This window comes from Sporisorium graminicola, chromosome SGRAM_19, assembly GCF_005498985.1.
Source record: "Sporisorium graminicola strain CBS 10092 chromosome SGRAM_19, whole genome shotgun sequence".
Lineage (NCBI taxonomy): Eukaryota > Fungi > Basidiomycota > Ustilaginomycetes > Ustilaginales > Ustilaginaceae > Sporisorium > Sporisorium graminicola.
Window position 1 is genome coordinate 574243 of NC_043728.1, and position 26380 is coordinate 600622.

General features: G+C 58.1%; 9 protein-coding genes across 9 annotated transcripts; 4 read left to right on the forward strand and 5 right to left on the reverse strand.

Annotated features, from left to right (window-relative positions):
• Positions 1-33: 33 nt before the first annotated feature.
• EX895_003151 (uncharacterized protein) lies at positions 34-1665 on the reverse strand (the record flags this gene model as incomplete). Its single annotated transcript, XM_029883749.1, has 1 exon — positions 34-1665. The coding sequence occupies one exon, from the start codon at positions 1663-1665 to the stop codon at positions 34-36; it is 1632 nt and encodes a 543-aa protein (XP_029740040.1).
• A 2025-nt stretch (positions 1666-3690) lies between these two features.
• On the forward strand, positions 3691-5010 carry EX895_003152 (uncharacterized protein; the record flags this gene model as incomplete). The annotated part of the gene is made up of 1 exon (XM_029883750.1): positions 3691-5010. The coding sequence occupies one exon, from the start codon at positions 3691-3693 to the stop codon at positions 5008-5010; it is 1320 nt and encodes a 439-aa protein (XP_029740041.1).
• Positions 5011-5888: 878 nt separating this feature from the next.
• Positions 5889-7124, forward strand: EX895_003153 (uncharacterized protein; the record flags this gene model as incomplete). The annotated part of the gene is made up of 1 exon (XM_029883751.1): positions 5889-7124. The coding sequence occupies one exon, from the start codon at positions 5889-5891 to the stop codon at positions 7122-7124; it is 1236 nt and encodes a 411-aa protein (XP_029740042.1).
• Positions 7125-7214: 90 nt separating this feature from the next.
• Positions 7215-9353, reverse strand: EX895_003154 (uncharacterized protein; the record flags this gene model as incomplete). The annotated part of the gene is made up of 1 exon (XM_029883752.1): positions 7215-9353. The coding sequence occupies one exon, from the start codon at positions 9351-9353 to the stop codon at positions 7215-7217; it is 2139 nt and encodes a 712-aa protein (XP_029740043.1).
• Positions 9354-9692: 339 nt separating this feature from the next.
• On the reverse strand, positions 9693-11429 carry EX895_003155 (uncharacterized protein; the record flags this gene model as incomplete). The annotated part of the gene is made up of 1 exon (XM_029883753.1): positions 9693-11429. The coding sequence occupies one exon, from the start codon at positions 11427-11429 to the stop codon at positions 9693-9695; it is 1737 nt and encodes a 578-aa protein (XP_029740044.1).
• Positions 11430-12365: 936 nt separating this feature from the next.
• On the reverse strand, positions 12366-14102 carry EX895_003156 (uncharacterized protein; the record flags this gene model as incomplete). The annotated part of the gene is made up of 1 exon (XM_029883754.1): positions 12366-14102. The coding sequence occupies one exon, from the start codon at positions 14100-14102 to the stop codon at positions 12366-12368; it is 1737 nt and encodes a 578-aa protein (XP_029740045.1).
• Positions 14103-14804: 702 nt separating this feature from the next.
• EX895_003157 (uncharacterized protein) lies at positions 14805-16592 on the forward strand (the record flags this gene model as incomplete). Its single annotated transcript, XM_029883755.1, has 1 exon — positions 14805-16592. The coding sequence occupies one exon, from the start codon at positions 14805-14807 to the stop codon at positions 16590-16592; it is 1788 nt and encodes a 595-aa protein (XP_029740046.1).
• A 290-nt stretch (positions 16593-16882) lies between these two features.
• On the reverse strand, positions 16883-20617 carry EX895_003158 (uncharacterized protein; the record flags this gene model as incomplete). Its single annotated transcript, XM_029883756.1, has 1 exon — positions 16883-20617. The coding sequence occupies one exon, from the start codon at positions 20615-20617 to the stop codon at positions 16883-16885; it is 3735 nt and encodes a 1244-aa protein (XP_029740047.1).
• Positions 20618-22485: 1868 nt separating this feature from the next.
• On the forward strand, positions 22486-25353 carry EX895_003159 (uncharacterized protein; the record flags this gene model as incomplete). Its single annotated transcript, XM_029883757.1, has 1 exon — positions 22486-25353. The coding sequence occupies one exon, from the start codon at positions 22486-22488 to the stop codon at positions 25351-25353; it is 2868 nt and encodes a 955-aa protein (XP_029740048.1).
• Between the last annotated feature and the right edge of the window lie 1027 nt (positions 25354-26380).

The following is a 26380-nucleotide window of genomic DNA, read 5'->3' on the forward strand; positions in this document are numbered from 1 at the left end:
TTTCCTGAGGATTGAAAGAGGCTATCCGTGACATTAGGCGGTGCTCAGCTTGATCTGGTTGCTGTCCTCCTTCTCGTTGGTGCTGGCCGAATCCGAAGGCTGGTAGCCGTCGTTGGCAAGCACTGGCTCGCCACGGTGCTCGGCAGAACGGATGCGGAGCTCCTCGATGACAATGCCGTGCGCGTGCCTACGTGGCCACTTGGAGTGCAGGTTGTCCATCTCCTCGACAGGGATACCCTTGGTCTCGGGCATCAAGAAGAAGACCCAGAAGACGCTGACAACCATGCAACTAGCGAAAAAGGCATATACGCCCCAACCCATCTTGATAAACATGTGGGGTGTCGCCTGGGAAATAACAAAGTTGTACAGCCAGTTGCTTGCAGCCATGAAGATCTGAGCAACGGGGCGGGCGGTGTTGTCGAAGGACTCGGCACCGTACACCCAGGGCAGAGGGTTCCAACCGAACGAGTAGAAGCACGTCCAGATGTAGAAGAAGACGAGCGCCGAGATTCCCGGTCCGTCGAGGCCCGACTTCTTGTGCAGCTGAGGCTTAGCGATGGCGATGTAGGCGCCAATGTAGTACATGGCGACGGCACCACCGGACGACGAGATCATTAGCAGACGACGACGACCGACCGTCTCGACGAGGAAGATGATAAAGATAAACGAGCCGATGGTCTTGATGATACCAAAGATGCCCGTGGTGAGAAGACCTGTCGAGGTACCGACAATGCCAAGAGACTTGAAAACGGTTGGGCTGTAGTAGTTGATAGCGTTGATGCCCGTTCCATTTTGGAACGCAAACAGACTCGAACCGAAAGCAAGACGAGTAACGAGGTGCTTCTGCTTGAAGAGGTACTTGAAGGGGGCGAGGTACGAGTCACCGCCGGCAACGCGCTTGTTCTCCTCGATGGCGAGGCTCATCTGAGTGAATTCGTCAACAAAGTAGGGGTCGTCGGTGGGCAGCTGACGGATGTAAGACAGCTTCTCGCGAGCCTCCTCGACGCGGCCGCGCGAGAGAAGCCAGCGGGGGGACTCAACAAGGAAGAGAGAGCCGACCATAAGCATACCACCGGGAACAAGCTGCACGGCGAAAGGGATGCGCCACTGCTTGACGGAGGGGGCAAGAGTCTGAATGACACCGTAGTTGATAAAGAACCCGACGATGCCACCGATCTGCCAGCCGATCTCGTACACACCAATGGCCTGGCCACGAGCGGGCGCCGGGGCGATCTCGGAGATGTACATGGGCGTGAGGTTCGAGGCGGCACCGATCGCGAGACCGGCAATGGCACGGCCCACAAAGATAGGCGTCAGGTGGGTAGCAGGGGTAGCAGCAGTCATAATGGCAGCACCGATGGTAAAGACGACCGAGACGATGAACAGACCCTTCTTCCTACCCAGGAAGTGGCCCAGAGGGTGGCCGAGGAAGGCACCGAAGAAAGCACCAGCCTGGTAGGTGGACACCAGGTTACCCGACGTGGTCGGGTTGAGCTTGCCAAACGACTTTTGGAAAGAGGGCAACGCCAGCGTACCACCAATAAATGCAGAGTCGTAGCCAATCATGATGGAAGCGAAAGCGGCGATGAAGGACAGAACCCACATGCGCCAGTTGTAGACCGACTTGGGCGTCGGCCTATCCTCGACTCTGCTCATGAAGCCCATGATTACGACGATTCGAGGAGAGGACTGAGGTGGTGGTGGTGGTGTTGAAGGGGAGGGATGGATACCTTGAGGAGGACGAGGAGGGGGGTGAAGGCTTCGACACGAAGGCTCGTTAGAGAGAATTTACGCCTTTTGTATTTGAGAATACAAATTCTTCGCTTGGCGTTGAATACAAACGAATACAAAAATCGGATTCGCCGGTGGGGTTTTTTGAAGGGTGCGACGCGTGACTCGTTTGCGGCGAACAAAAATCTTCTTCAAGTGGGATCGACTAGGCCAGAGTCTCGGTCGAAGTACGAAGGAGTGGGAGTGGGAGAGGACTCGGTCGATCGGATGGATGGATGGATAGATGGACGAGGGAGTAGGAGGGATGAGTTGATGGATGAAGAATGTGGGGAAAGACAATGTGCAAAGTCTGGCCAGGTTATATGTGTGTTTGCTCGTTGGTGGCAGGACGAGGTAGGAGGTGACAAGGGCCAGCCAGGTACACGAGGCAGAGGAAAGAAAGCGGGGAAGAATTTTAGTGCGATTATGCGCAGTTTGCCATGCGAGCTCGGGCAGTTCGAGACTTTGCTCTTTTTGACAAGGCAAGTTTCAGGCACTTTGGCGCAGGAAGGGCAAGGAAAGGGAAAGGGTTTTTTTTTCTCGTCTGGATATGAAAAATTGCGGGACCCTGCGCGGTCAGCTTCGCCACGCACTTACAACAAGTCCCCTCCCTCTCCCTCTCCCACTCTGTGTTTCGCTTCAGCATGATTCGACTCGTCTCTGATTGGCTCTGCGTATGAATGGGAGGCCGAGAGGTGAGATTCCTGTGGACTGTGCAGAACTCCCTCACAGGTTCGGCGAGCATTATGCCGACAAGGGGCAGCTTGCATCAACCTGAAACATCTTTGCAATCTGCAAGGAACGGCTTCTCACTCACTCGAAACTTTGCCACGCACAGTCAGCACGAGTCGAGTGAAAAGTAGCCGCGTGGTAAGAAAGAGCAGCAGCAGTAACAACCCCACGTTGCACATCGAACGATAATGGTGGCCGGGGCACCACACTTGACCCCAAAAAAAGGAGGGGCTCCATCTCGTTCAGAAAAGTCGAACGCCGATTGCGGGCGGAAACAATCTGATCCGGAGATATCCTTGGACGTCGACAACAGCTGAAACCTTCAACAACTCGCAGCAAGCACGGCATCGGAGCAGCCAATCAGCGGCTACTATCGGACCAAGCCCGTGACGGGTCTAGATCCGGATCCAAAGAGTCAACGGATTCGATTTCCGCGACCTCATGATTCGTCGAGGGAGCATCGCCAAGTGAACGGGCTTGCATTCGTTGGCAATTGCAGAGCTTGCCATTGGAGCGAGTGCCAGAACGGAGAAAAACCAGAGGCACTGCACGCATCAACAGACGGAGTTGACCGACCAAGGCGCAGAAATTGCGGTGTGCCAGCATGCTGCCGCGGGACAATCTCGGCGTCGGCATTGAGCAACCTGTTCGGTTATCGAGACCTGGGCACACGAACAGTGGTAGACAAGAAGCCGAACATGTGGTGCGGGGGCAGAGGAGCACAGCAGAGCCCGAAGCGAGCATGTGGGCCACTTGAGGCACGGCTACTGGTCGGTCAAGTCGATGGTCTCAACAAATAAGCGAAGACAGTTCGCGTGGCAGCACGGCCACAGAAGCTGTCAAGAACGCAGCGGAAATGGCCGGATATCCCTTTCCTTCTGGCCTGCCGCGCAATCGCAGCCAAAACAACGCGGTAAAATGAACAATTGGAAAATCAAAAAAAATCAAAATGAAGACAGCGAGGAGCTTTGTTTCATTTTCTTTCCTTTCTGACTGGTGTCGGCACATAATATTGCCGCTGCTGTGCAAGGATTCCATTTCTCGGCCGTTACCTCGAACCACCTTTCTCCCCCGCACGCACACACAAACGAGCGCTTCTTCCAACTCTTGTTCTTGTCGTCTTCAGTCGTTCCATCATCACCACGATCATCATTATCATCATCAAGAATAGCAAAGCATCACCCTAAAATGTCGCAATCTGTCTCCTTCCAAGGCGCCACCAACGGTGGTGCTGCTGCTGCTGCTCCCCCTCCCGCCGTTGTCACGTCCACCGGATTGGTTGCACCGCCGCACCCCACGCCCGAACAGATCCAAGCTTCGGCGCGCAGATACTTTCTGTTCGGCTACCCGATCTCGCACTCTGCCAGTCCTGCGTTCCAGAACATCATGCTGCAGTCGATCAAGCCCATCGGCTTCCCAGGCTCGGAGAAGCAGACCTTCTACCCGACCTACTCGCTCAAGGACACAAAGTCGATCGACGAGCCGCACTTCCGCGACCTGGTACGCAACGACCCACTCTTTGCAGGTGCAGGTGTCACGATGCCCTTGAAGGTCGCTGTCACGGCCAAGTTGGGCGAAGAGGGTGTGATCGACGAGCTCAGCCAGGCGGGCAAGGCTACGCAGACGGTCAACACGATCATCTCGGTGCCGCACAAGGGCAAGAGGAGGATGATCGGTACCAACACCGACTACCTCGGTATCGCGCACGCCGTGCTTCGAGGCATGGCCGAGTGCAACGGCGAGGACAGGGTGACCAAGTACCTCGATCCTCAGCTCGAGTACAAGGCGCGCTACGTCTTCCCGCGGAACCCCGAAGGCAAACCCTACTCGGCTTTCATCATTGGTTCGGGAGGCACGTGTCGCTCTGCCGTGTATGCTGTCAGCCAGCTGGGTCTTTCGCCGATCTACTTGCTCAACCGTGACGCCGCAGAGACGCAGGCGGTGCTCGACCACTTTGGCGACTCGCTCGACCTGCGTGCTCTGCGCTCGGTCGAGGCGTACGAGGCTGAAGCGGCCAAGCGCGAGGCTGGCGAGGTCGGACATGTTGCTTGTGCGGTGGGAGCGATTCCTGCATTTGCACCTGCCACAGACGACGAGAAGATGGTCTACACGCTTGCGCATCGATTCTTTGCCGAGCCGTACCACGCTCTGACTCAGTCGCACGCACCTCTCGAGGCAACGCAGAGCATCGAGGGCGAGACGCTCGTCGCCCTGCCGCTGCCCAGCAAGCGACCGTTCCTGGACATGTGCTACAAGCCGCGCATGACGCCTCTACTGATCGCTGCCGAAGAGCAGGGCTGGCAGGCGATTGGCGGTGTCGAGGCTATGGTCGAGCAGGGTCTGGCACAGGCGAGGATGTGGGCGGCTACTGCCAAGGCGTTCGAGGAGGGCAAGGAGACGTTTGACCCGATTCCGTTTGCCGTCAAGGCGGGCGACCAGGGTCCGGTCGGATTGAAGATTGAGGAGCAGGCGAGGGACCTGGTCCGTGTCATGATGGATATCAAGTAGGCTCAACATTCACACGGCTTTGTATCTCACTTTGCAAAAAGACACTTTCAAAAGTCGATGGTCAACTTTGTGAGTGAGTGTTGCGAATGAGGACCGGAGCTCGATTCGCATATTTCAAATGTGCAAGACAAAGTGGAGAAGAGGCGCAAAAAGGTCATGTCGGATACTGAACTCCTGAGGTGACTTTGATGCACGGCAACGGCAAAGCTCGCCGGACCGAGAACTGGGGTGGGGGAGTGGGGAAGAAAGCTGTTCCGTTCGCGGACGCTGCTGTTTAGCGGACCGACATTATTCCCCCCCACCCGGCTCAAATACAGACGATGCCAAGCCAAGCCAAGCAAGAAGCAGAGGGGAAAAACATTGTTCCTCGCTCTCTCAAAAGATGGCCGGTGATTACGATGCTTGTTCTGCTCGAGGTGCATGCATGAAGCCGCGTGGATCGGAGCATTGTTGCAGTAGCCGAGCGCATACAAGGCACAGCGGAGTTGCCAATTGTTCGCCACAGAGCGACCTTGGCACAATTAACCGGGAGACGGTGCAAATAACCGGCCTCGTCGGTAAAAGGGAGCTTTTTTTCTTTTCTTTCCTTTTTTTTTTTACTTTGGGTTTTTTTGCCGTGGCCTCCACTCTGCGAATTGAGCGAGGACTCGTCAGGTTGCGCGCTGCTGTGGTGTGCCTGCTGGCCCGGTTAGAGAGGGTGTGTGTGTGTTCTCCACAGCGCGCGCTTATCCGTCGGTTACAGCGCTACTTACTGAATTGTGTGTTGAGTGTCGAGAGAAAGCTCTCTCTCTCTCTCTCTCTCTCTCTCCCTCTCGATTGTGTTCCTCTCGAACACCATCATCATCACCTCGACAACATTACACTCACCCTCGCCAACAATGACACACAACACCGCATCCACATCAGCATCGTCGTCGTCGTCATCAGCATCGACCATGACCCCCCACCCGAAGTACTCGATCTTCACCCACTCGGTTGGCTACCACACAGCCAACCACTCGCTACTCGCCAAACTCGACGCCATCGCCGACGCAGGCTTGCATGCCGTCGAGATCTTCACCGACGACTTGTGGACATTTTCGCAGTCGCCCGCCTTTGCCTCGATCCTCTCTGCTTCCTCGTCGGCTGCCTCGACGGGCGCGTCGGGCGAGCTGCTCACGCCGCCAGACAGCCCGCTCTCCCGCCATGCCAATCTGCGCAAGACGCCTGCGCTCACCTACAACGCCAATGGCACATGCACATTTGAGCAGGCTCAGCTCGAGGTGGCAGCCGCCGCGTATATTCGTCAGTACTGCGAGTGCAAAGGGTTGGAAATCGTGTGCCTGCAGCCGCAGCGCGATGTCGAGGGTTGGGTTTCGCACGACGATCGACAGGCCGCCATGGAGAGGGTGCGCTCGAGGTTTGCCGTCATGCAGGCGCTCAACACCTCGCTGCTGCTCATCTGCTCGCAGAACACGCGCGCACCTCAGACGACAGGCGACCCCGCCACCATCGTCCGCGATTTTAGAGAGATCTCCACCATGGCTTCCGAATTCACCGCCGCTTCGGGGCATCCCATCAGGATCGGCTACGAGGCGCTCTCGTGGGGCGCTCACATCGATGTTTGGTCCCAAGCCTGGGCTATCGTTCGCGACACGGACCGCGACAACATCGGGCTCATCCTCGACTCATTTAACACGCTCGGCCGTGAGTTCGCCGACCCCTGCTCGCCCACGGGCATCCAAGAACCCGCCGCCCTCACGCTCTCCAACTTGCACTCGAGCATCAAGCGCATCGTCGATGAGGTACCCGGTGACAAGATCTTCCTCCTCCAGATCGGCGATGCCAAGCGCATGCCCGCTCCCTTGCTGCCCAGTCCGAGGCAGGACGAGCCCAGGCCAAGCAGGATGATCTGGTCCAGGTCCAGCAGGCTGTTCCCGTGCGAGCAGGACAAGGGTGGTTTTATGCCGGTCGCTGAGTTTGTGGCAGCGGCGGTGAAAGCAGGGTACAAGGGCCCGTGGTCCATCGAGGTGTTCAACGACTCGTTGGATGATGCTGATGAGCAGGTGCCGAGGGTGCATGCCACAAGGGCTCGCGCTGGACTGGATAGGCTCGTTGAGGTCGTGTATGCCTGAACACGATCGTCACTTGTCACATTTGTATAAAATTTTCATCGCAACTAATGAACAATCGCATTCGACTAACGCCTATATACTATCGCATTGCTATCCACTGTTGAGCCTCGCCAGTCTCGCCGCCTTCTTGCGTTGATACGCTTCCCTGATCACGCTGCGAATCGTAGGCAGTGCCTGCCACACGTTGGCCTCGGCGGTGATCCGCAGCGTTTCCACCTGGTGCTGAGTCCAGACGAGGTTATAGCTCGACGAAAAGTCGGCGGTGCTCGGGTCGTAGTCGGGCTGCACAGCGTGCGGTAGCAATGGCAGGTAGACGATTGCTGGCTCGACGTCGGCGGGTGCTGGGGGCACGTTCCTCTCGCGCAGTGCGTCTGCTTCATGCCGCGTCGCTGGAGGGGGCAGGTGGAACGTGTCGAGCACTTGGGCGTATTTGCTGCCGAACTTGCGCTGCATCTCCTGTGCCGCCTTGCTCTCTGTGAGCAGGGCGGACGGTGGAGGAGGAAGAGAAGTTGCGGGACGAGGCCGAACGCCTAGCCGTCGGTCGACCAGGCCATCGCCAATGCGCTCGACAGCTGCATCCTTCTGCACGTCCGAGCTATAATCTCCCAGCAGAACCACATCCACCTTGCGGCCCGGGCGGAAGAACACCGTGTGCGGCTCGTTGTTCGCCATGCCTGCATCTACCATATGCAGCCTCGGCGCACCGTTGAGCCCCCTCCACCTGCGCTCCTCTTCCTCCGTTCGCGCGATTGCCTCGAAAAGCGGGTTCGGCTCGTTCTGCGCGTGCACGGGGTGGTGGTTCTCCAGCCGCTCCTTGTCCGCCTTGTGCCGTGCGCTCCAGCTGTCCGCCCATTCGCGCAGGTGTCTCCCAAATGCGCCCGTCGGCAGGTTGCGGTACAGCGTGCCGAGGTAGGCCGAGAGCGGCGCCGCGGGCGCCGAGGTGCACAGGCCAAGTATGAGCGAGAGTGAGAGCTCGGGGAGTCGCTCCGTAGAGACATTGCGCGAGAAGTGGCGACCAAACGACCACGTAGGGATGTAGAACGGCAGCGAGTCGCAGCCGAAATCATACGGCGTGAAGGTGAACCATTGCCACCATGTCCGAGCGTCTTTGGGATCTGTGTGAGGATGCTGCGAGTGTGGAGAGGACCAGTCCTTCCACGTGCGTTCGTGCCGCACCGCGGTCAAGATGGGTAGCGGGTTCCTGCCCTCATCGAGACGCATGCTCGTGATGCAACGCGTGAACTTGAACCACTCCTTCTTCAACTCGCCTCCTTGTTCACCTTCTCCCCGTCCTGTAGTGCGATCCTGTTCGGCAGCCACCACCCGCCTCACACCGGGGCTCGCCAGCAGATGCGTCGTCGTGAGTGTGCCATACAAATCCAACGGCCCAGGATGCACATGGCCGCGCTGCAACTTGATCACCAACGGCGCCAGCTGCAAATACACGCCGCTCGCCGTCGTCGCCACCGCATTCACCGCGGCCGCACTCAACGGATGGTGTCCCGAACCACGGCCGAGATTCTCCAGGATATCACCTGCACCCAGATGCGCAAACGTGTACACACTTGCAATGCTCCAGCAACTCCCACTCACCCCGGCCACGTACCAGACCAGATCCCACAACCCAGCCTTCTGCGCTACCGCCATCATGGCCAGAAATCCCAAACACGCTCGATACCCGCCTCCAGACCCTCCGAGACACACCTCGGGCACGTCGGCAGCGTCCACCTCGTCGGCCTCGTCCAGCTCCAGAAACTTGTGCAGTGCCCGCGTCGAGAGGATGAACCTCCGCCGCGCCGCTCTGAACGCTTCTTCTTCCGGTGCAAGCGCAGCAGAGGTCGAGACGGTTGCATCGTGGTCGAGTTCAGGGTAGAGCTGCGTGTCGGTGAGATCGGACGAGATGTGCGACGACAGACGGAAGAGCTCGAGTGCGGCGTGCGAGTGCGAGCGCATGCTGCTGCCTAGGGACTTGAAGGCCGAAGCCAGCCTGTGCATCCCACTGCCACTGCCAATTCCACTGCCTCCGCCGCCGCCATTGTGCTCTTTGTGCGACGAGCTGCTGTCGTCGTCGCCATCGTCGTCACTGTTTGTTTTGGATCGCGCTTGGGCAGCTTGGCTCCACACAATGTCGCAGTGCTCGCGGGCTGGTTGCAGGCCGTGGTGCGCTTGCTGCTCGGCAAGTGGGTCCGTGGGCAGCCAGACCGTCGACGTTGAGGGCTCGACTGGCATGCTTTTCTAGAAGCTGTAGTTGCTCGTGTTGCTGGTGGTGGTAGAGTGAGGTGAACTAAGCGGCAGCGCGGGAGCAGGAGGAGCATGAGGACCGCGATTATTGATGAGAAACGTGCGCAGCCCACTAAAACCAATAAAGCAGAGAGGACCCTGCATGCTGTTTTGAGAAATACGGGCACTGGAGCCTCACGTCAATGCGCGCACGTGGGCATGCTCTCATTCTCACTGCCATTGAACCCAACATGACATTCCGAAAGAACGGCCAGCAAGCTAGGATTGCAAATTACACCAGCGTAACTTTACAAGGCTCCGGATCTACAAAGCTGTCGGTAACCGTATCTATGCCTTCTCCCCCTCGGTCTGTTCCTTCTTGGCCTGCTCCTGCGCCTGCTTGTCGGCTGGCAGGATGCGGCGGTTGAGCTCCATGCCAAACACGCACGCTAGAGCGGCGCCGCCCAACGCCACACTGCACAGGTACGTCTTGTTGACCGCCAAGTTGGCTGCCAGCTCCACCTGGCCCAGCAGGCCTGCGGGTGTGAAGGCGCGGAAGGCACTGACGCCGTTTGCGATGATCTGGTCGACGGGTGCCTGCGGAACGTGTACGCGCAGTTGGCGGATAAAGTCGTTCTGGAAGATGGCCTGGCAGACACTGACGAACACGGTGCCTCCGAGGGTTTGCCAGAAGGTGACGATGGCTGAGCCGATTTCGATGTCCTTGGGCTCGAGGCGTGCGCTGACCGCCGAGAAGGGGATCATGAATGACAGGCCCGGTCCGATACCGGCGAAGAACTGCAGCCCGACGTACAGGCTGAGCGACGAATCCGGGCGGAGGAGGTAGAGTAGTCCGGACCCCACCGACGTCAGAGCAGTGCCGATCATAAGAATGGGGATGTAGTATCCGAACGCCGTGATGAGCGAGCCCGAGACGGCATTGCTGAAAATCACGGCGATGACAAAGGGCAACGTCTGGACGCCGCTTCGGATCGCCGACGAGCCTCGTACGCTCTGGAAGTACAGAGGGATGAAGTATAGCAGTCCAAAGTACGACGCGGCGATGGCAAAGTTGACCGCACTTCCAAACCCGACCGTTCGTTGCGCATGCAGTCGGAAGGGGATGATCGCATTGTCTCCCAAGTACCACTGCTCGATGGCAAACACCGCGGAAATCACGACGAACCCTACGATCAGCCCGACCACCTTGCTGTCCCCCCATGAATACCGCACGCCGCCCCACTGCAGCGCCAGCAGCAGACAGATCATGGCGGTCAACGACAGCACCACGCCAGGCCAGTCAATAAACACAAACCTCCTCCACACACTCTGCTTCTTCTGCCCGTCGCTCTGCCTGGGCACTGCCAGGCACCATATGATCGCGGCGGCCACGACAGGGTAGAAGCATAGGTTAATATAGAAGCACCAACGCCAGGTGGTCTTGCTCGTCAGAGCGCCGCCGACGATGGGCCCCACGCATGCGCCTGCGCCGTACGCGCCGCCGACGACACTCATCATCACCGGCCGCCTCTCTACGGGCGAGATGAGCGTGACGATGATCATTGTGCCCGAGTACGCGCCGCTCATACCCAGCCCTGCAATCGCGCGCCCGACGATAAAGGTCGTCGAGTCGTGCGCCAGCGCGCAGATGAGCGAGCCGATCTCGAACAGCGTGAACGCAGTCAGGAATGTGTACTTGATCGAGAAGCGCGAGTAGAGTCGGCCGAACAGAGGCTGGAAGCACGTCGAGGTGAGCAGGTACGCCGAACCGTACCACCCGACGTCGCTGAACGTCTGAAACTGGTTCGTAATCTCTGGCACTGCGGTGGACACGATCGTCTGGTCGAGCGAGATTAGCACAATAGCCGCAAGTACAGAGGCGAAGACCGCCCAGAACGAGAGCCCCGTAGGATAGACGGGTTGCGCGGATGGGGCCGGCACATCTTCATGAGCTGAAGAGATGATGGCGAGCTTCTTGTCCGTCTCGTGGAAGCTGTTGGTGTGAGAGGTGGCCGCAGCTGTGTCGACTGGATTCATGTCGAGCGAAGGAGCGAGGCTCGTCGCCTCGGTGTCAGGGAGAGTCATGATGTAGGGAGGTCAAGATGATGGTAGTCGAAAAACAGGACGTCCTGAACTCGATTCTGAGAAGAACCTGGTGAAAGGCAAAGCGGTGTAGGTGGGCTTAAGTTATCGAGCTTTCAAATGCACTTGATCAAGAGGTCCAGGCGAGATCTTATATCCTTGTACTCCTTGCTTCCAAAGCTCCCCGTCTTGGTCGTACAATGCTTCGACTCAGTCCCACAGAGTTCCGACTCGCGCAGAAGAAAACACGCACCCCCCACGCCGATGGTTCGGCACTGCAGAGCAGCCGCCGACTGATTGGGACAAGAAAGAGCGTCGCTCACCCAGCGTACCGAAGCAAGGAATGGATCTTGTCTGCTGCAAAACGCCGGCGATAAGAGTGGTCCCTCTCTCTCCCTCTCGCTCTATTGTATTTATTTTCTTTCAGCCTTTCTCTCTTTTGTTTTTTTGACAGGTGGAACTTGGCAGGTTCCCGCGGAGAAAATCCCAACGGAAACGATCACGTTTCCGCTTTCGATTCGCTAACGGACGCGCAAGCGCGATCCAAACCCCGAACACGCCATGTGCGGCCGTCCAGGAATAGCGCCAAGGAACCCATAATGCTCTCCGTGGACATGGGCTTAGCATGGCACACCATCGACCCCTTTTCCCAAAACACTCCGGTCCAAACAGCAAACATCATTGTTGGACGCCGCGGAGAACAGCTCCGATAGCGACGGCGCAGAAAAACAAGGAAAGCAAAGAAAGCTGTCTGTTGCTCGTCTCACGTTTATTCGATATCATTCCATGGAGCTGCTGCTACTTTTGCTTGCAGACAGCACTATGCAGTTTCCGACACTCTCAGGAATGCTGACGTGTGCGCGATCTTGTGTTGCAATGTAATCGTGTGCTGCTATTATGCGATTTGCGTCAGAGAGATACAGCTTGGGGCGAGGTAGATCAACCAAAGTGGAAGCCAGGTGGAGGGCGAGCGCCGCCCCTTCTAGCGCCGCCTGGGAAGCCTCCTCCACCCATGCCGCCCATACCACCCATGGGGAATCCACCTCCGCCCATCCCACCACCAGCACCGAACAGATCGGCCAGATTGATCTCCACGCCGCCTGGCCCGCCAAAACCACCCATTCCACCGCCCGGGAATCCAGCCATGCCGTCGTTCTCGAGATCATCCGCACCGGCGTCGTAGCGCCTGCGCTTGTTCTCGTCGCTCAACACGTTGTACGCCTCGCTGCAGAGCTTGAACTTTTCCTCGTCACCGCCCTTGTCCGGATGGTGCTTGAGCGACTCTTTGCGGTAGGCCTTTTTGATCTCGCTGTCGTTGGCGTCCTTGGCGACGTTGAGGATCTTGTAGTAGTCCTTCTGCTTGCTGCGCTTGAGGTCGATCTCGGCGGAGCGCAGTTCGCGCTGCAGCTGCTCGGCTTCCCTGCCTCCGCTGACCGAAGCCTCTTCGAGCGCCTTCTTGAAGTCGCGCACCGCGTCTTCGTACTGTTCGGTCGCGAGCAGGGCGCGTGCACGCGTGCGCAGCGCTTTGACGTAGCCTGAATCCAGTCGGAGCGCCGCATCGCAATCGGCAATCGCGGCCGTGTGGTCACCGTTCTTCGAGTTGGCAGTGGCACGGTTCGAGTACAGGATGGCCTTGAAGCCTTGTGCCGGTCCGTCGCGTTCCGCGTTCTCGTCGGCAATCGCCAGAGCTTCGGTGAAACGCTCCACAGCCGCGGCATGGTCTCCTTGCTTGAACGCCGTGTTTCCTTCCTCCTTCTTGGCTTCCAGACGACGGCACTTCTTGAGCAAATCTCTGGCACCTGACTGTTCAGGATCCGAACGCAGCGCAGCTTGGCAATGCGCGACCGCTTTGGCAGTCTCACCTTTGGCAAGAAGGATGCGTGCACGCACGAGGAGCGCCTCCGGGTTGCTCGAGTCGGCGCGCAGCGCGTCTGCTATGACGCTGTTGGCCTGGTCGAGGTTGTTCTTGTGCAAGAGAACAGTGGCACGCATGATCCTCCACGTGAGGGGAACGTCGCTCTCCGAGAGGCCGGCGTAGGACTGCGCCTGGTCGAGCGCAAAACCTGCCACGGACCAGTCGCCTTGGGCGGACAAGCTGTGAAACGAGGCGAGGTGGTCGGCCACGCTGTTGGCTTGCTTCTGCAGCTGCGCAGCCTGCTTTAGTGTGGCATCATCGAGACCGGCAGCAGAGACGACCGGGTTGAGCACCGAGAGCGCACCAGACGGGTTGCCGAGGTAGAGGTGACACCTAGCCAGGCGGATAAGCGTCTTGGGCTGCGCAACACCATCCGGCGACTGTCTGGCTTGGATATCCTTGGCGAGCTGGCAGTCCGAGAGCGCCGACTTGTACATCTTGAGACTCATCTTTGCGGCAGCGCGGTTGGTGAGGAAAGTCGAGTCGGTGGGGTCGAGCTCGTATCCGCTCGTAAATGCATCGATGGCTTTGGAGTATTGCTTGCTCGAAAAGTGCTGACTTCCCTGCGTCTTGTACTGTTGTGCTTGCTGCTTATCCTCCTCTGATGGCTCTGCGGGTACGTTTGAAGTCGATGCCGAAGCCGAGGCGAACGAGGACGAGGACGAGGCTTGGGCAGCAACATCGCCGTTGGCGTTCGAGTCGCCGTTCATGTGGGGTTGATGGTTCTCGCTAGGCGAGTGTGGTCGAGATGACGATGGCATTGTGCTGGTGGTGGTGGAGGTGGTTGGTGGTGGTTGTAAGGGTTGAATGACGACGAGGGTGGTTTCCGTCACTTGGCCCACTCTGTCGGTCGTGTGGTTTGTGTGAGATTTGTGTGAGATTTGTGTGCGATTGATTCGTCGTGTGCGATTGTGCCGCTGTCGACGTTCAAAGCTGCTTGCTTGCACTCTTCCGTGCAGTGCCGCTTTCAAAATATTTCTGCAGAACGGCTTTCTTCTCGCTTCCTTTTTCTTCTTATCGTCGATGGTCCATCCCCGATTCGAGCCATTCCCGATCGATATACTTATTACATTCGCACTATTTTGAGAAGAAATCCATTTTTTTTTTGGGAGTGTAGAAAAGCGCTGTTCTCTCCGTCATCATCATCATCATCATCATCGTCGTCAACTACCATCACCAACCACAACCTTCACCGACAGCCGTCCATCAACCGGCTCTCTGCTGAGGCCAACATACTGCCCTTCTGTCAAGCACGACAAACCGTGTGGCGCGCAGCAGCAGCAGCAGCATCCATAGCATTGCCTTCCACCTGCCGTCTCTTCCACGCTTCGCAACGCATCGCTTTCCCAACAGTGCGAGACTGGTTCCTCACCCTCGGCATCGGTAAAGGACAACGAGTGCCCGTTCAGCGTACAGTTCTCTACTCGGATACCATTGACGAAAAGCTTGCCAAGATCAAAAGCATGACCGAGCGACTCGAACAGGAGGTGGTTACCGCTGCTACGGGCGGTGAGCCTCGTCCACTCAAGCGCGAACTCGAGTCTGAAGCTGCCCCTGCCATTGACACTGATGCTGCCGCACGTAGTAGCACCATCGAGGCAAACACTGAAGAGCCCACAAGTGCCACTGCTGCTGCTGCTGAAACCACACCCAAACGCGCGCGCTTCGATGCCAGCACCGCCAACAGTAGGGACGGCAAGAAAAACTGGGAGCGCAGAGATCGACGTGGCACCGGTCGTGCCTCGGACTCTGCCCCTCACTCCGACTACCATTCTGCCTCCACCTCCTCTTCCGCCACGGACCGCCTGCCCAAACGCAAGGTCGCCGTCAAGTTCGGCTACTGCGGCATCGGCTATTCTGGTCTGCAAATCAACCCGGGCGTGAAAACCATCGAGGGGGACATCTTCGCCGCCTTCTGCACCGCCGGTGCCGTATCCGCAGACAACGCCGTCAACCCGAACAAGGTTGGCCTGCAACGCGCCGCACGCACCGACCGCGGTGTGCATGCTGCGGGCAACCTGCTCTCGCTCAAGTTGATCTTGCAGCCCGAGGGGTTGAAGGAAGGCGAGACGCTGGTGGACAGAGTGAATGCATTACTGCCGGAGTTCATTCGGGTTTGGGGGGTGACTCGCGTGCAGAACGGGTTCAATGCGCGCCAGAGCTGCGATAGTAGGATGTACGAGTATCTGCTGCCGACGTATGTGTTTGTGCCGCCCAAGCCGGGGTCGACGATGCACGCCATGTTGGTCAAGATGCGCGACGAAGAAATCGCCAAGACAGGTTCCTCGACGTTGGATGAAGTGGTCGCACACCCGTTCTGGGAGGCACAGGGAACATCGCACGACTTTAGTACCGACATGCTGGCCAAGAAGGCCTTCCGCTTGCCAGCGGCGTCGCTCGCGCGTATCCGGAGCATCTTCAAGCGCTACCACGGCTCGCACAACTTCCACAACTTCACTGTCGGCAAGGAATTTCGCGACCGCTCGTGTCAGCGCTTCATGAAGCAGCTGACCATCTCGGATCCCAAGGTGATCGGAGATACCGAGTGGGTCAGCATCAAGTTCCACGGCCAGAGTTTCATGCTGCATCAGATCCGCAAGATGATCGGCCTCTTGGTGTTGGTCGGGCGCACGGGGGCGGGCGAGGGGCTGGTCGACGAGTGCTTTGGCCCAGCGCGCGTACATATCCCCAAAGCACCCGGGTTAGGCCTTTTGCTTGAACAGCCCATCTTTGACGCGTACAATTCGAGGATCCGCAACAACAACGACAAGATCTCCAAGCTCATCCGCAAGAAGTCGGGCTCTCATACCGCGACGGAAGGGGATAGCGCAGAGGCAGCGGGGGACAAGGATGCGGGCAAGAGTTCGACGCTCGAGGACGAACTACGCGAGTCGATCACCTACGCCCCGCATGCCGGCGAGATGGAGCGCTTCAAGCAGCAGTGGATCTACGACCGCATCCACTCGACCGAACAGGAGACGTACGAGTTTGGCAAGTGGCTCAATTACCTCGATGTCTTCCAGGGTCCCGACTTTGAGTTCCTCAACCCCAAGGGCGTCATCCCATCCCAGAGCATCGTCAAGGTCGGCGAGTTCCACCGCGACAACCTTCGACGTGCTAAAGAGAACCAGCAGCAGCAGGGGAACAAGGAGGCTGGCAGCGAGCACGCCCAGCAGCACCTTGACGACGACGACGAGGACCATGAAGCCTATTCGAAAAAGGGCGCCGAACTGGACGAATACGAAGGTTGAATGCTGTACCGCCCATCATAACCGGTCAGTAATGCCTTTCGCATCGCAAGCTTACCTACCTTCGATTCACCACCTTCCTTCACCGCGTGTCTCGAATCAAACCCATCATCACATCAGCCCCCATCCGCGAAGCGTGTCTGAGCTGTTGTCGTGTGTTGACCGTCGTTCTGAAAACAACTTTACTTGCGGATTGAATGAGAGAGATCGAAATGCGATGCATAGAAAAACAACAAAACGAATGCCATAACAAGGAAAATAACACATGATAACAAGATCCAGCCGCTGGCTGCTCACATCTCGTCGGCAGCAGGTCGGAACGTGATCACATCCATGCACGTCTTTTCGCCGCGCTTGCACAGCACCACCACCTTGTCGTCGCGGTAGCTCACCTTCCACACCTGCTCGCACGGCTCGCAAATCTCGCGGATAAATTTGCCCGTGGTAAAGTCCCAGAGCTTGACCCGCCCGTCGTTGCCGCCCGTGATGATGTACCGCTCATCGAACTGCAAGCACGTCACCGAGTTGTCGTGCGCGCACAGCCGGTGCAAGCACTCGTACGTCTTGAGACTGAACACGATCACACGTCCATCCGAGCCACCGGTGACCAGCGTGTTGTCCAGCAACTGCAACTGCCCTACCAACGACGTGTGGCCTTGGAACAGCGCCAGGCAATCACCCGTCTCGGCCGACCATACGCGCACCGTCGAGTCGAGCGAACCCGTCGCCACACGCTTGCCGTCGAACGCGACAGCGTAAATGTAGTGAATGTGACCGCGGAGCGTGTGCAGGCATCGGCCCGTGTCCAGGTCCCATACACGGCAGGTACCGTCGTAGCTGCCAGAAGCCACCTTGTTGCCCGCGACTTCGATGCATCGCACCGAGTGCTGGTGGCCCGCAAGCAGGTGCACATGCTCGCCCGTCTCGACGTTCCACACGCGCAGCGTCGAATCGCGCGAACCAGACACGGCAATCGGCTTGCCGTCGAGCACCTTGAGGCAGCGCACCGTTGAAGTATGGCCGCGCAGCACGTGCTTGCACTCGCCCGTGCGCAGGTCCCACACGCGAACGTCGCGGTCGCAGCCGCCGCTCACCACAACCGCATCTGCATTCCCGTAGCCCAGAACGCTGCCGCATGGATTGCCCAAACCAAGCGCGTTACCCGTCAGCTGCGTCGTGGTAGCAGTAAACCCAGAAGCCGACGATGTGCGTGCACGCTCTCGGCCACCAGCTCCACCACCATCGCCGGCCGCATCCGCAGCAGCAGCAGCAGTACCAGCCGCAGCCGCCTGGGACGCTTTCTCGCCTTCCTGACGAATCTTTTCAGCTAGCTCGGGTGGCACTTGGCCCGTACCATCGGCCATGATAGCGTCGCGAATGGCACCTGCTTCTGCTTCGGCGATAGCTCGGGCATTCTCGCGCTGGGCGTGTGCTCTGCTCGAGGAACGCAGCTCGCGGTGCACCAGCGATGGCCCCTCGGAGCGGATGGACAAATCGGCATCGGATTCACCTGCCGCCAAGTTGCAGTCCTGCTCGTCCAGGATGGTATGATACAGAGCATGCGATTCTTCGCCGGACGTCGAGGCAGCTGCCGCAGCTCTCCTTGCGCTCTGCTGGCGTCGCAGAGCACGGCGAGCTTTGTGGAACCATTGCAGCGTCTCGCCGTGGCCGTACGTCTGTCGCGCCTTGCCCGCTGCAGGGGTGCTTGAGGCGGACGACGGCAGTCTACGAGCGCCAAACACGTCTTCCTCGGTCAGCTCGACAGAAGACGAGGGAGGCGAGAGCAAGACATCAGCAGCATCAGGGCGTGGATCATGATGAATTAGACGCAGATCGCCGTCTGCAGCAGCTTGGTACGGCTTGCCACCGCTGCCATCCTCGGGATCCGTAACAACCATCTTGCCCTTGCCTCGCTCGGAAGACGCAGCCTGCGCATCGGCGTGCTTCTTGCTCTTGCCTGTGCGGCTGATGAGCGTGAGACACCACACGCCTGCATCGTGTCCGAGCAGCGTGTGTGCATACAGACCGGTCTCTGCGCTAAAGACGTGGATCTTGGAGTTGGCCATGCCGACGACGATCCATTCGCTGTCGATGGCCAAGCTGGTAACGACGTGGCCCGCATCGGCAGAGACATGCTGCGTCTGGAGTCGACCGCCTTTGCGCCAGTTGGACTCGGTCAGGTAGGCCATCTTGAAGTGAGTGCGGTAGCTAAAGGGCAACTTGGCGGATCGATGGCGATGAACGTGCGCTGTCGTTGGTGGAGTGAGCGAGTGGCGCGATGGGCCGGCGTTGGACTGGCGCTCCTGTACGGGCGATCGGGAGATGGGACTGCCGAGCAGATTGAGACCAGCGAGCGCATCTGGATCGTCCCTGTCAGCAGTAGCAGATTCGGACCTCCTGAGACCCTGTGCAGCAGCATTGCGACAGACCGGATTGCGGCGCGGTTCACGAGGACCGGGCACCAACGACGAGCTGCATGCAGTGCCTCGGGGGGGAGCAGCAGCTTGTATCGTGGCAGAAGGTGATGCGACGGATGCGGAGAATCGACCGGTGGGCGAGTCGTGGTGCGGCAGAGAGGCTAGCAGGGGTGCATTGGGAGGCTGGCCGATCGGACGCAGGTTGGGTGCGTCGCTGGAGGTGGAAGCTGCGATAGTAGAGACGAGATCGTCATGTTCGTCCATGTCCATCGCCTCGTCCGAGTCGTTGGCGAGGCGACTGCTGTCCGCTTCGGCTTCAGCATCGCTGGGGCGTCGGGGGGTGGTGTAAGCTGCCGGCGTGGCGTGCTGCTGCCAGCCTTGCAGTCGATCAAGACGGCCGCCTCTAGTTCGATACGCTCCACTCAGGGCGGGGCTGGACGAGGACGCAGCAGGTGGAGGCGATGAAGCGACTGCTCTGGATTGCTGGGAAGAGGATGGGCCTGCGCTCAACCATCCAAGGTGAGACGAGGTGGAAGGGGCCGAAACGTCTGCGTTCGGGGTGAACAGCAGCCTTGAGCTAGATGAAGAAGTGGCCGGGACAAGCGCTGCCGGGCTGGATTGGACAGCGATCGCATCGTCGAGCGGGGCGGGCTCGTCTCCGTAGCGTGCATGACTCTCTTCCTGGACGATCTCCTCGAGCTGGGCGTAAAAGGCGAGATCGGCCTCGGACATGGGCCCGTTGAGGCTATCGTGAGCGCCGTCTTGCTTGCTGAGAAAGAGGTCGTGGAGGGTGCGCAGCTCGTGAAGGGCGTTGGAAGGGTCAAGGCCGCGGTCTCGGTAGCGTTGGTACAAGGATGCAAGCACAGCTGCATCGTCCTCGTCGTTATCGTCCCCATAGTCGCTGGAGGATGGGTCAGCACGGAGCGGCTGTTCGAGGAGGATGCCAAGCGAGCCAGAGACGCTGCCCCTGGTGTTCTGCGACGCTGCTGCTGCGGTCGAAGAGCCGGCAAGGTTGGTGGCGGTGATGCGTGGCGTAGACAGGGCGTGCGCTAGCGAAGGGGTGGTCATGGAGCGCATAAGACGATCATCGAGCGAGTGGATGGCAGCATTGCTACTACCACGTCTGCGATACTTGTGCTTAAGACACATGACCTTCCAGGTGTGTTCATCGTTGACGAGACTCCTCCAGAAGCGACTGACGCAGCTGGCTCGTGCGAGTGTCTTTGGGTCATCAATGAAACTGAGAATGTTGAGGCTGACCTCGATGGGGAGCGCCGAGAGGAAGTCGACCTTGAGCCTAGGCGTAATGAGCGACGAGAGATGGGCGAGTTCGCGCAGGCTAAAGAGATCCGCAAGTTCTGAGACGAGCTTGAAGCGTGCGGACTGCGTGTACTGCGGCACGACGAGTGAGAGATGCTTGAGCAGCTGCGATGGATCATGCGGATCGATGACCAAGCCATGCGATGCGCCTGCGCCCGATGACGACGACGAAGCTGCTGCTGCTACTGCTGCGGCATTGTTGGCGAGGCGTATCGAGGTGTGGAGGTCGGGTTGTGGCGACGGTGCTGGTGTAGGCGGGCTGATGGCGCGGTGGCGCGGAGAGATGCTCATGATGGAGCGGAGCGGATGCCTACGCGCTGGATAGCCGCAAGAACAGAGCTTGAGGCTGTATAGTCGAATTTGCCAGAGGGACTGCCGAATGCCGATGCTGAACGCTGAAAGCTAGTATGCGGTTCGTATCGAACTGTGCGGAATGAGTCGGCCTGGTGCCGATGGCGAGACAGGAGGTGCGGGCCAGAGCAGTGGCGGGCGTTCAGGGAGTGTAGCCGAAGATAACGAGTCAAAGAAGCTGAGCAAGACACGAGAACGTCGAAGCAAGCAAGCGACGTGGGAATCGGAAGCGCAGGAGTGTAGTGCTGCGAACGTGCTTCCTTGGCGGTGGATGTTCCGAAGAGCTAAGCAATTGCTCGGTCGGAGGTTCCGCAGCGGTTCAAGGCGGGAGACAGTGGAGGGATACGCAGTGACACGGGCCCGCGACGATGAATGCCGAAGATGGAGTTGGTGGAGAGGCGGAGTGATGTAAAGCGAACGAGTAAGCGCAGCAAGCTCTTCCTTGCACAGGCGAGATGATGCGGATAACTAACGGCAGATTCCAAGACGCGGGTGATTTGACGCAAGAGCCAGCCAGCTGCTCAAGCCTGATTCGCTGCTGATGCTCAGCCTGGACCCACAAAATCACGAAACTCGAAACCTTTCTCAAACGTTAAATCTGTCACGCCTCAAGCGCCTTCAGCCAACGTACATACTGTAGGCGTGGAAGCCACACGCTTACGGACAAGATGAGGAAGCTGGCTAAGCACCCACTACGAGTGCTTCGCGTTCTGGCAAGGAGGTTTCCTTGAGAGGCGGTCCAGCCGTTGAGCAAGAGGGCAGAGAATGGGGGGGACGTGAGAAAAGAGCGAGGCAGCCTCGCTTATATCCGAACCGTCGCGCGGGGTCTGCGTGTCTGTAGGCAGGCACGCAGCCGGGCAGCCAGGGCAGATTTGCAACGTGGATCAACGCGCCAGGTGCATGCATCTCGAACGATTCCCAAGATTGATTGATCCGTGACGAGAGATTGCTTGCATGTCGACATTGACAGTCCGTCGTCGGTCTAGACACCAGCCCTGCAACGATGAACTCACCTCTTCGAGCGAGCGAGCGAGCATCCCTTGACCTTGCCGAATCTCGCAGCCACCATAACCACCGCGCACGTCTTGCAGGGCTGTAATCAAAGACTGGTGGATGCCAAGCTCGACAATGTTGGACTTGCTCTTCCCCCACTGTCCTTCGGGGTCGACCTTGCCTGCTTTCCGCGGGTATAGTAGCTCGCGGTGGCCAAACTACCAGAGAGGACCATAGGATGCTCGGTGCGTCGATCAAGAGCACGCGACGGGCTGCTGTAGAGACAACGGCTTGCTGTTGCTGCTGGGCTGGCTCCCTTTGTTACTTCCTATATATCGCCCGTTCTTTTTCGAGCCTCCTTTTCCTGCTGTCCCTTTTTCAATTATTGATATTTATTTGTTGTTCCCTCACGCTTGCCGATCCGAGTCATATTTCGGATCGGCGATGCGAGCGTTACAAGTCACGGTGATGTTGCCCACGTACGGTCGGTCTCTCTTGCTCGCTTTGCAAATCCACGTCTAACGTCGGCGGCTTTTGGCCATCGGAAATAGAGCCGAGTGGCAACCACAGATCTGCAGCTTTGGGCCAGTTCAAGATGACACTTCGGTACTTTTTGGAACATTCGCTTGCTTGCTCGCTCATTCAGCCTTTCCTACGCCATCCTCACTCTGCTCAGCTTGGTGCACGCTCTCGTCGCCGCCACCATTGCCATCGCCATCGTCTTGTCGTGACTCTGGCCGTCAAATAGCGGACTCACCGCTTCAGAACGTTTTGATCGCAGCTGGTCCTCATGCAGCCGACACCTCGATCAACGCATGGCTGACATGGTCAACGGCCGCCACTCGCCAAGTTCAGCCTCAGGCTCCACCTCGAGCATGTCCGCGTTGGGCTCCGTGTCGACCTCGGCGGCATCCGGCGTGGAGAGGGACGCTGCATCCTCAGCAGCAGCTGTGCAGCCGCCGCCATCCACCCCGTCGCAGCCGGTCAAACGCCGCCGCTATGCACGACGATCTTGCCTCACTTGTCGTTCCAAAAAGACTCGGTGCGAGCTGCCGGATGAAGGCGTCCCATCGTCTCATGATCCGTTGCCCGCGTACAAGGCCTGCCATCGATGTCGAGCGCTCGACATTCCTTGCGTCGTATGGGATGGCGATCGTAAACGCAAACCTCGCATCGACTCCCCTCCTCGCGTCCACCTCTCAAGTCACGATGCAAACACCGCCTTAGCCTATCATCGTCAACATGATCGCTACTTGGACAACACTTCGCCATGGTATAGCCATCACGCTGGCCGGCCACATGCGGAGGAGAAGCCTTACACTCATCCTGCTTGGCATTCACCTTCTGCCTCGAGATTCGCGACCAATCACCTCAGCCCTGGACGAGCCGACTTGTACAAGCGATCTCGGCCCGCCTCGGATCTAGCTCCTAATGAAACAGCATCCCGTCCTTCTCGCACTCATTCAACAACAGGAGCAGCCACATATTCCATCTCGTCTCCTTCGCCTGGCAACATCGCACAGCATGCCTCCACCACCGTTGATGGCCACTACAACGCTGCTCTTTTCATCAATCCCGAGTCTTCCGAGTCTTTCACCAAGCTAAAGGTCACCGGCCACCAAATTCCCATCCTCTCCAACCAGTACATGCACTCGCCCCTCGTAACTCTCAACCGCTTCATCACCAAGACCCCGCCCTTCTCCCGCCTGCTCCGCCACGAGATGGATCGATCCTTTGACGGACAACTGTCTGATCTGCTCACAGACGAAAACATGCACGAACTTCGGAATCATCTGCCACGGTTGCGCATGTGGCATCCACACGTTCCAGATCTTGATGCCCTCCGGACCACCTTTCACGAGCGTCCCAGCCCTTCGACTTCGCTTTTGCTCGCCACCATCGCTTTCGTCGCCTCCAAGATTGCCGGCGATCGTCATCTTGCCAAGCACTTTGCCACCCACGTCGACCGCATCGGCCTCCAAGTGCTCATCTCAGCGCCCAAGGAGCTTCATGCCGCCCAAGCCTTTGAACTGCTCCTCTCACATGGCCCTTCTCTCATCGGCGCAAGTGTCGACAATTCGGCCGCAGCCTCCAACAATTCGTCCGGATTTGGCGAGTCGCTCCATGCGAGCGCTATCTCGATTGCCGAGGGTATCGGCCTCGACCTGGTCATGTCGCAAGCATCGCAAAACAGCGTCGAGGCTGCTCATGATAATCCCGAAGATCTTGAGAAACTACTTTCCTACTTGCGGCGCTTCTCACTGTGGTGCAGCCTTTCCATCTGGCGCTCCAAATTTGTGTTTCTCAACTCGGTCGTGCGTCCCTACGACTTTTCTCGCCTTCGCCGCGATGCAGAGCACGCCATCTCGATTGTTGACACGCTACGTCAACGCGACCCCGCGCCAGCCAAGACATCCAAGGACGACATCCTGTTTCGAGCTGGCATCCTCACGCTCGCGTATCGAGCCATCCAAGTGGCCGACTTCCACGCTCGCCTTTCGCAGCTCGAGATGCTTTGGAACAGCCGACCCCTCCTTTCCGAGGTCGAGGTTCGACACGAAGTGAGCAGCCGCTTCGATCAAAGACTCGAATTCCTCGAATCTCTGCGCAAGAGCAAGCGACACAAGCTGTGGGTCATGGCCAATCTGGACGAGCTCAAGTTTCTGGATCGCTGGATTGACCTCGAATTCGAATCCGACTGGGTCTTTCTGTTCCAGATCTTTATGCGCATGGTGTTGCCCGCCAACGAGGCCACTGGCACGGTGCTCGATGTGTCGCGCTCGATTGGGCGCGACGCCAGCCTGTCCCGCTTCATGGTCGACGCGGGCAAGCGCAGCCATCTTAACAACGAAAGGACCATTGCAGCCTTTGGCGCCACTCCGCGCTTCGAAGGCGAAAATCTCGAGCAGACTGGTCTGCCCTTGCTCTTGACCTGCGGCTACATCCTGCACATCAGCATCTGTCTCATGGAAAGTCTCAGTTTCGCCCAGTACTGCTCGCACGAGTCGAGCATGCGAGAGGACGTGTTTGCGCTCCTGCTTTCCAAGCTCGCAGAGAGATTCTGTGGATTTGCGCAGTCCAAGGCTGAACAAAGTGAAAGCGTGGAAAAGCTCGTTGCGAGCATGTTGGTGCAAATGGTGCACCGCCTCGAAGAATGCGACTACTACGCAGTCACCAAAAACAAAACGCAACCCACCGCACAGCCTCCATCTTCAACCGACATGACCTCGGATCACGACCGTCGACGCTCTAGCGAGCAATCTGGACAGCTGGCGCACGCGCCGAGTCATACACGCTTCTCGACGCCGCCGCAGCATTATGACACAAGGACGTCGAGCGACTTAGGCGCGGCCCATGGCACCAAGGAGATGGTTGCGGATCCCCAGCCGATCCATTGGCAGGACGCTTCGAGCGCTGGCCAGTCGCATTCGTCGAGGCTCGCGTTGGGCAGCTTGATCCACCCACAGTCAGAGCACACCCCCAGCGGCAATTCGGCTGGCTCGATGGGCAGCGACGACACCCGCAACACTGCTGCAGCACCGTTTGCCTCTACCAGTCGTCAGCAGACGCAGACGCTTCTAACTACGTCCGACGGCTGGGCGTCGGACAACATGGCGCGCATCATGGACCAGATCCTCTCGTGGGACTGCGTAGCAGAGATGCTGTTTCCCAACGGTGCTTGAAGACCGGCCGGATGATTCAAAAGTATACCCACGATTGCCCATCATTTTGAAGCAAGCTCAGTCAGTGTGTTGCAATGGTAGCATAGCATAGAAGCAAGCAAACAATTGTACAGTACTTGTATCTCGCGCTCTCGGATCTCAGCTCGCAAACGCCGTCTGCGCTACTTTGGTCGCCGACCTTTTGGTATGAGATTGCGTGTGCAGACCGGGCAAAGGCTCACTTTATCTCTCACGCTACGTAGCGAGACACTGCTTGAGAAAGTACCGGGACCAACTTTGTCGGGCGAGGGATGGAGGCTTGGCACCAGTCATGTTGCAGAACAATTGACGGCAAAGACGGTGGTCGACTGGTTCCTGCGTCGAGAATGGAGGGGCCGAGCCCACGATCACTGCACGGTCTACTCATCGCTTATCGAGAGAGCACTGAGAGACGCTCAGTTCCGCCTTGTTTGGGCCTTCGCTGATAGAGCATAATTGGTCGGGTGTGAAGGAAAGAGAGAGAGGACTCGAGGTTTATTAATAAATAAAGTTAGGGTGAGACAAGGCTTGCACTAGTCAGGGTCTCACATGGACAGGTGTGAGAAAAACGACGGCAAGAATTGCCTGAATACAGACTTGGCAGAATTCACCGTAAGCTAGATCCGCGTGGTCTTGTTCCAAGCAACGCAGAGATAGCGTAGATCGGCGATGGGATGATATCACTGAGCAAAAAGTGAGGTCGTTGCTTGCTCTGTCACCACGATGCTTCCGTCTCGATGCGCGCTAGTCCACACACTTTCAATTAGCGCTCGAGGAAGTGAAAGAAGAGTGGCGCGGTTTCCCTCGGTGAAGATGCAGCCTCGGACTTTGAATCGCGAAATGAGCAGAATTTCAAAACACCGACTGCCATTTCTACTAAATGCAGTATTAACGTTACAGTGATGCGACCGCACCAAATTGGTTCCCTTCCTCACCCTCGATCTGGTCCAGTCATCGGTTTAGGCGTTTGCTAGCATCGAAACGAACACAAGCATCGAGTCATTCAAGC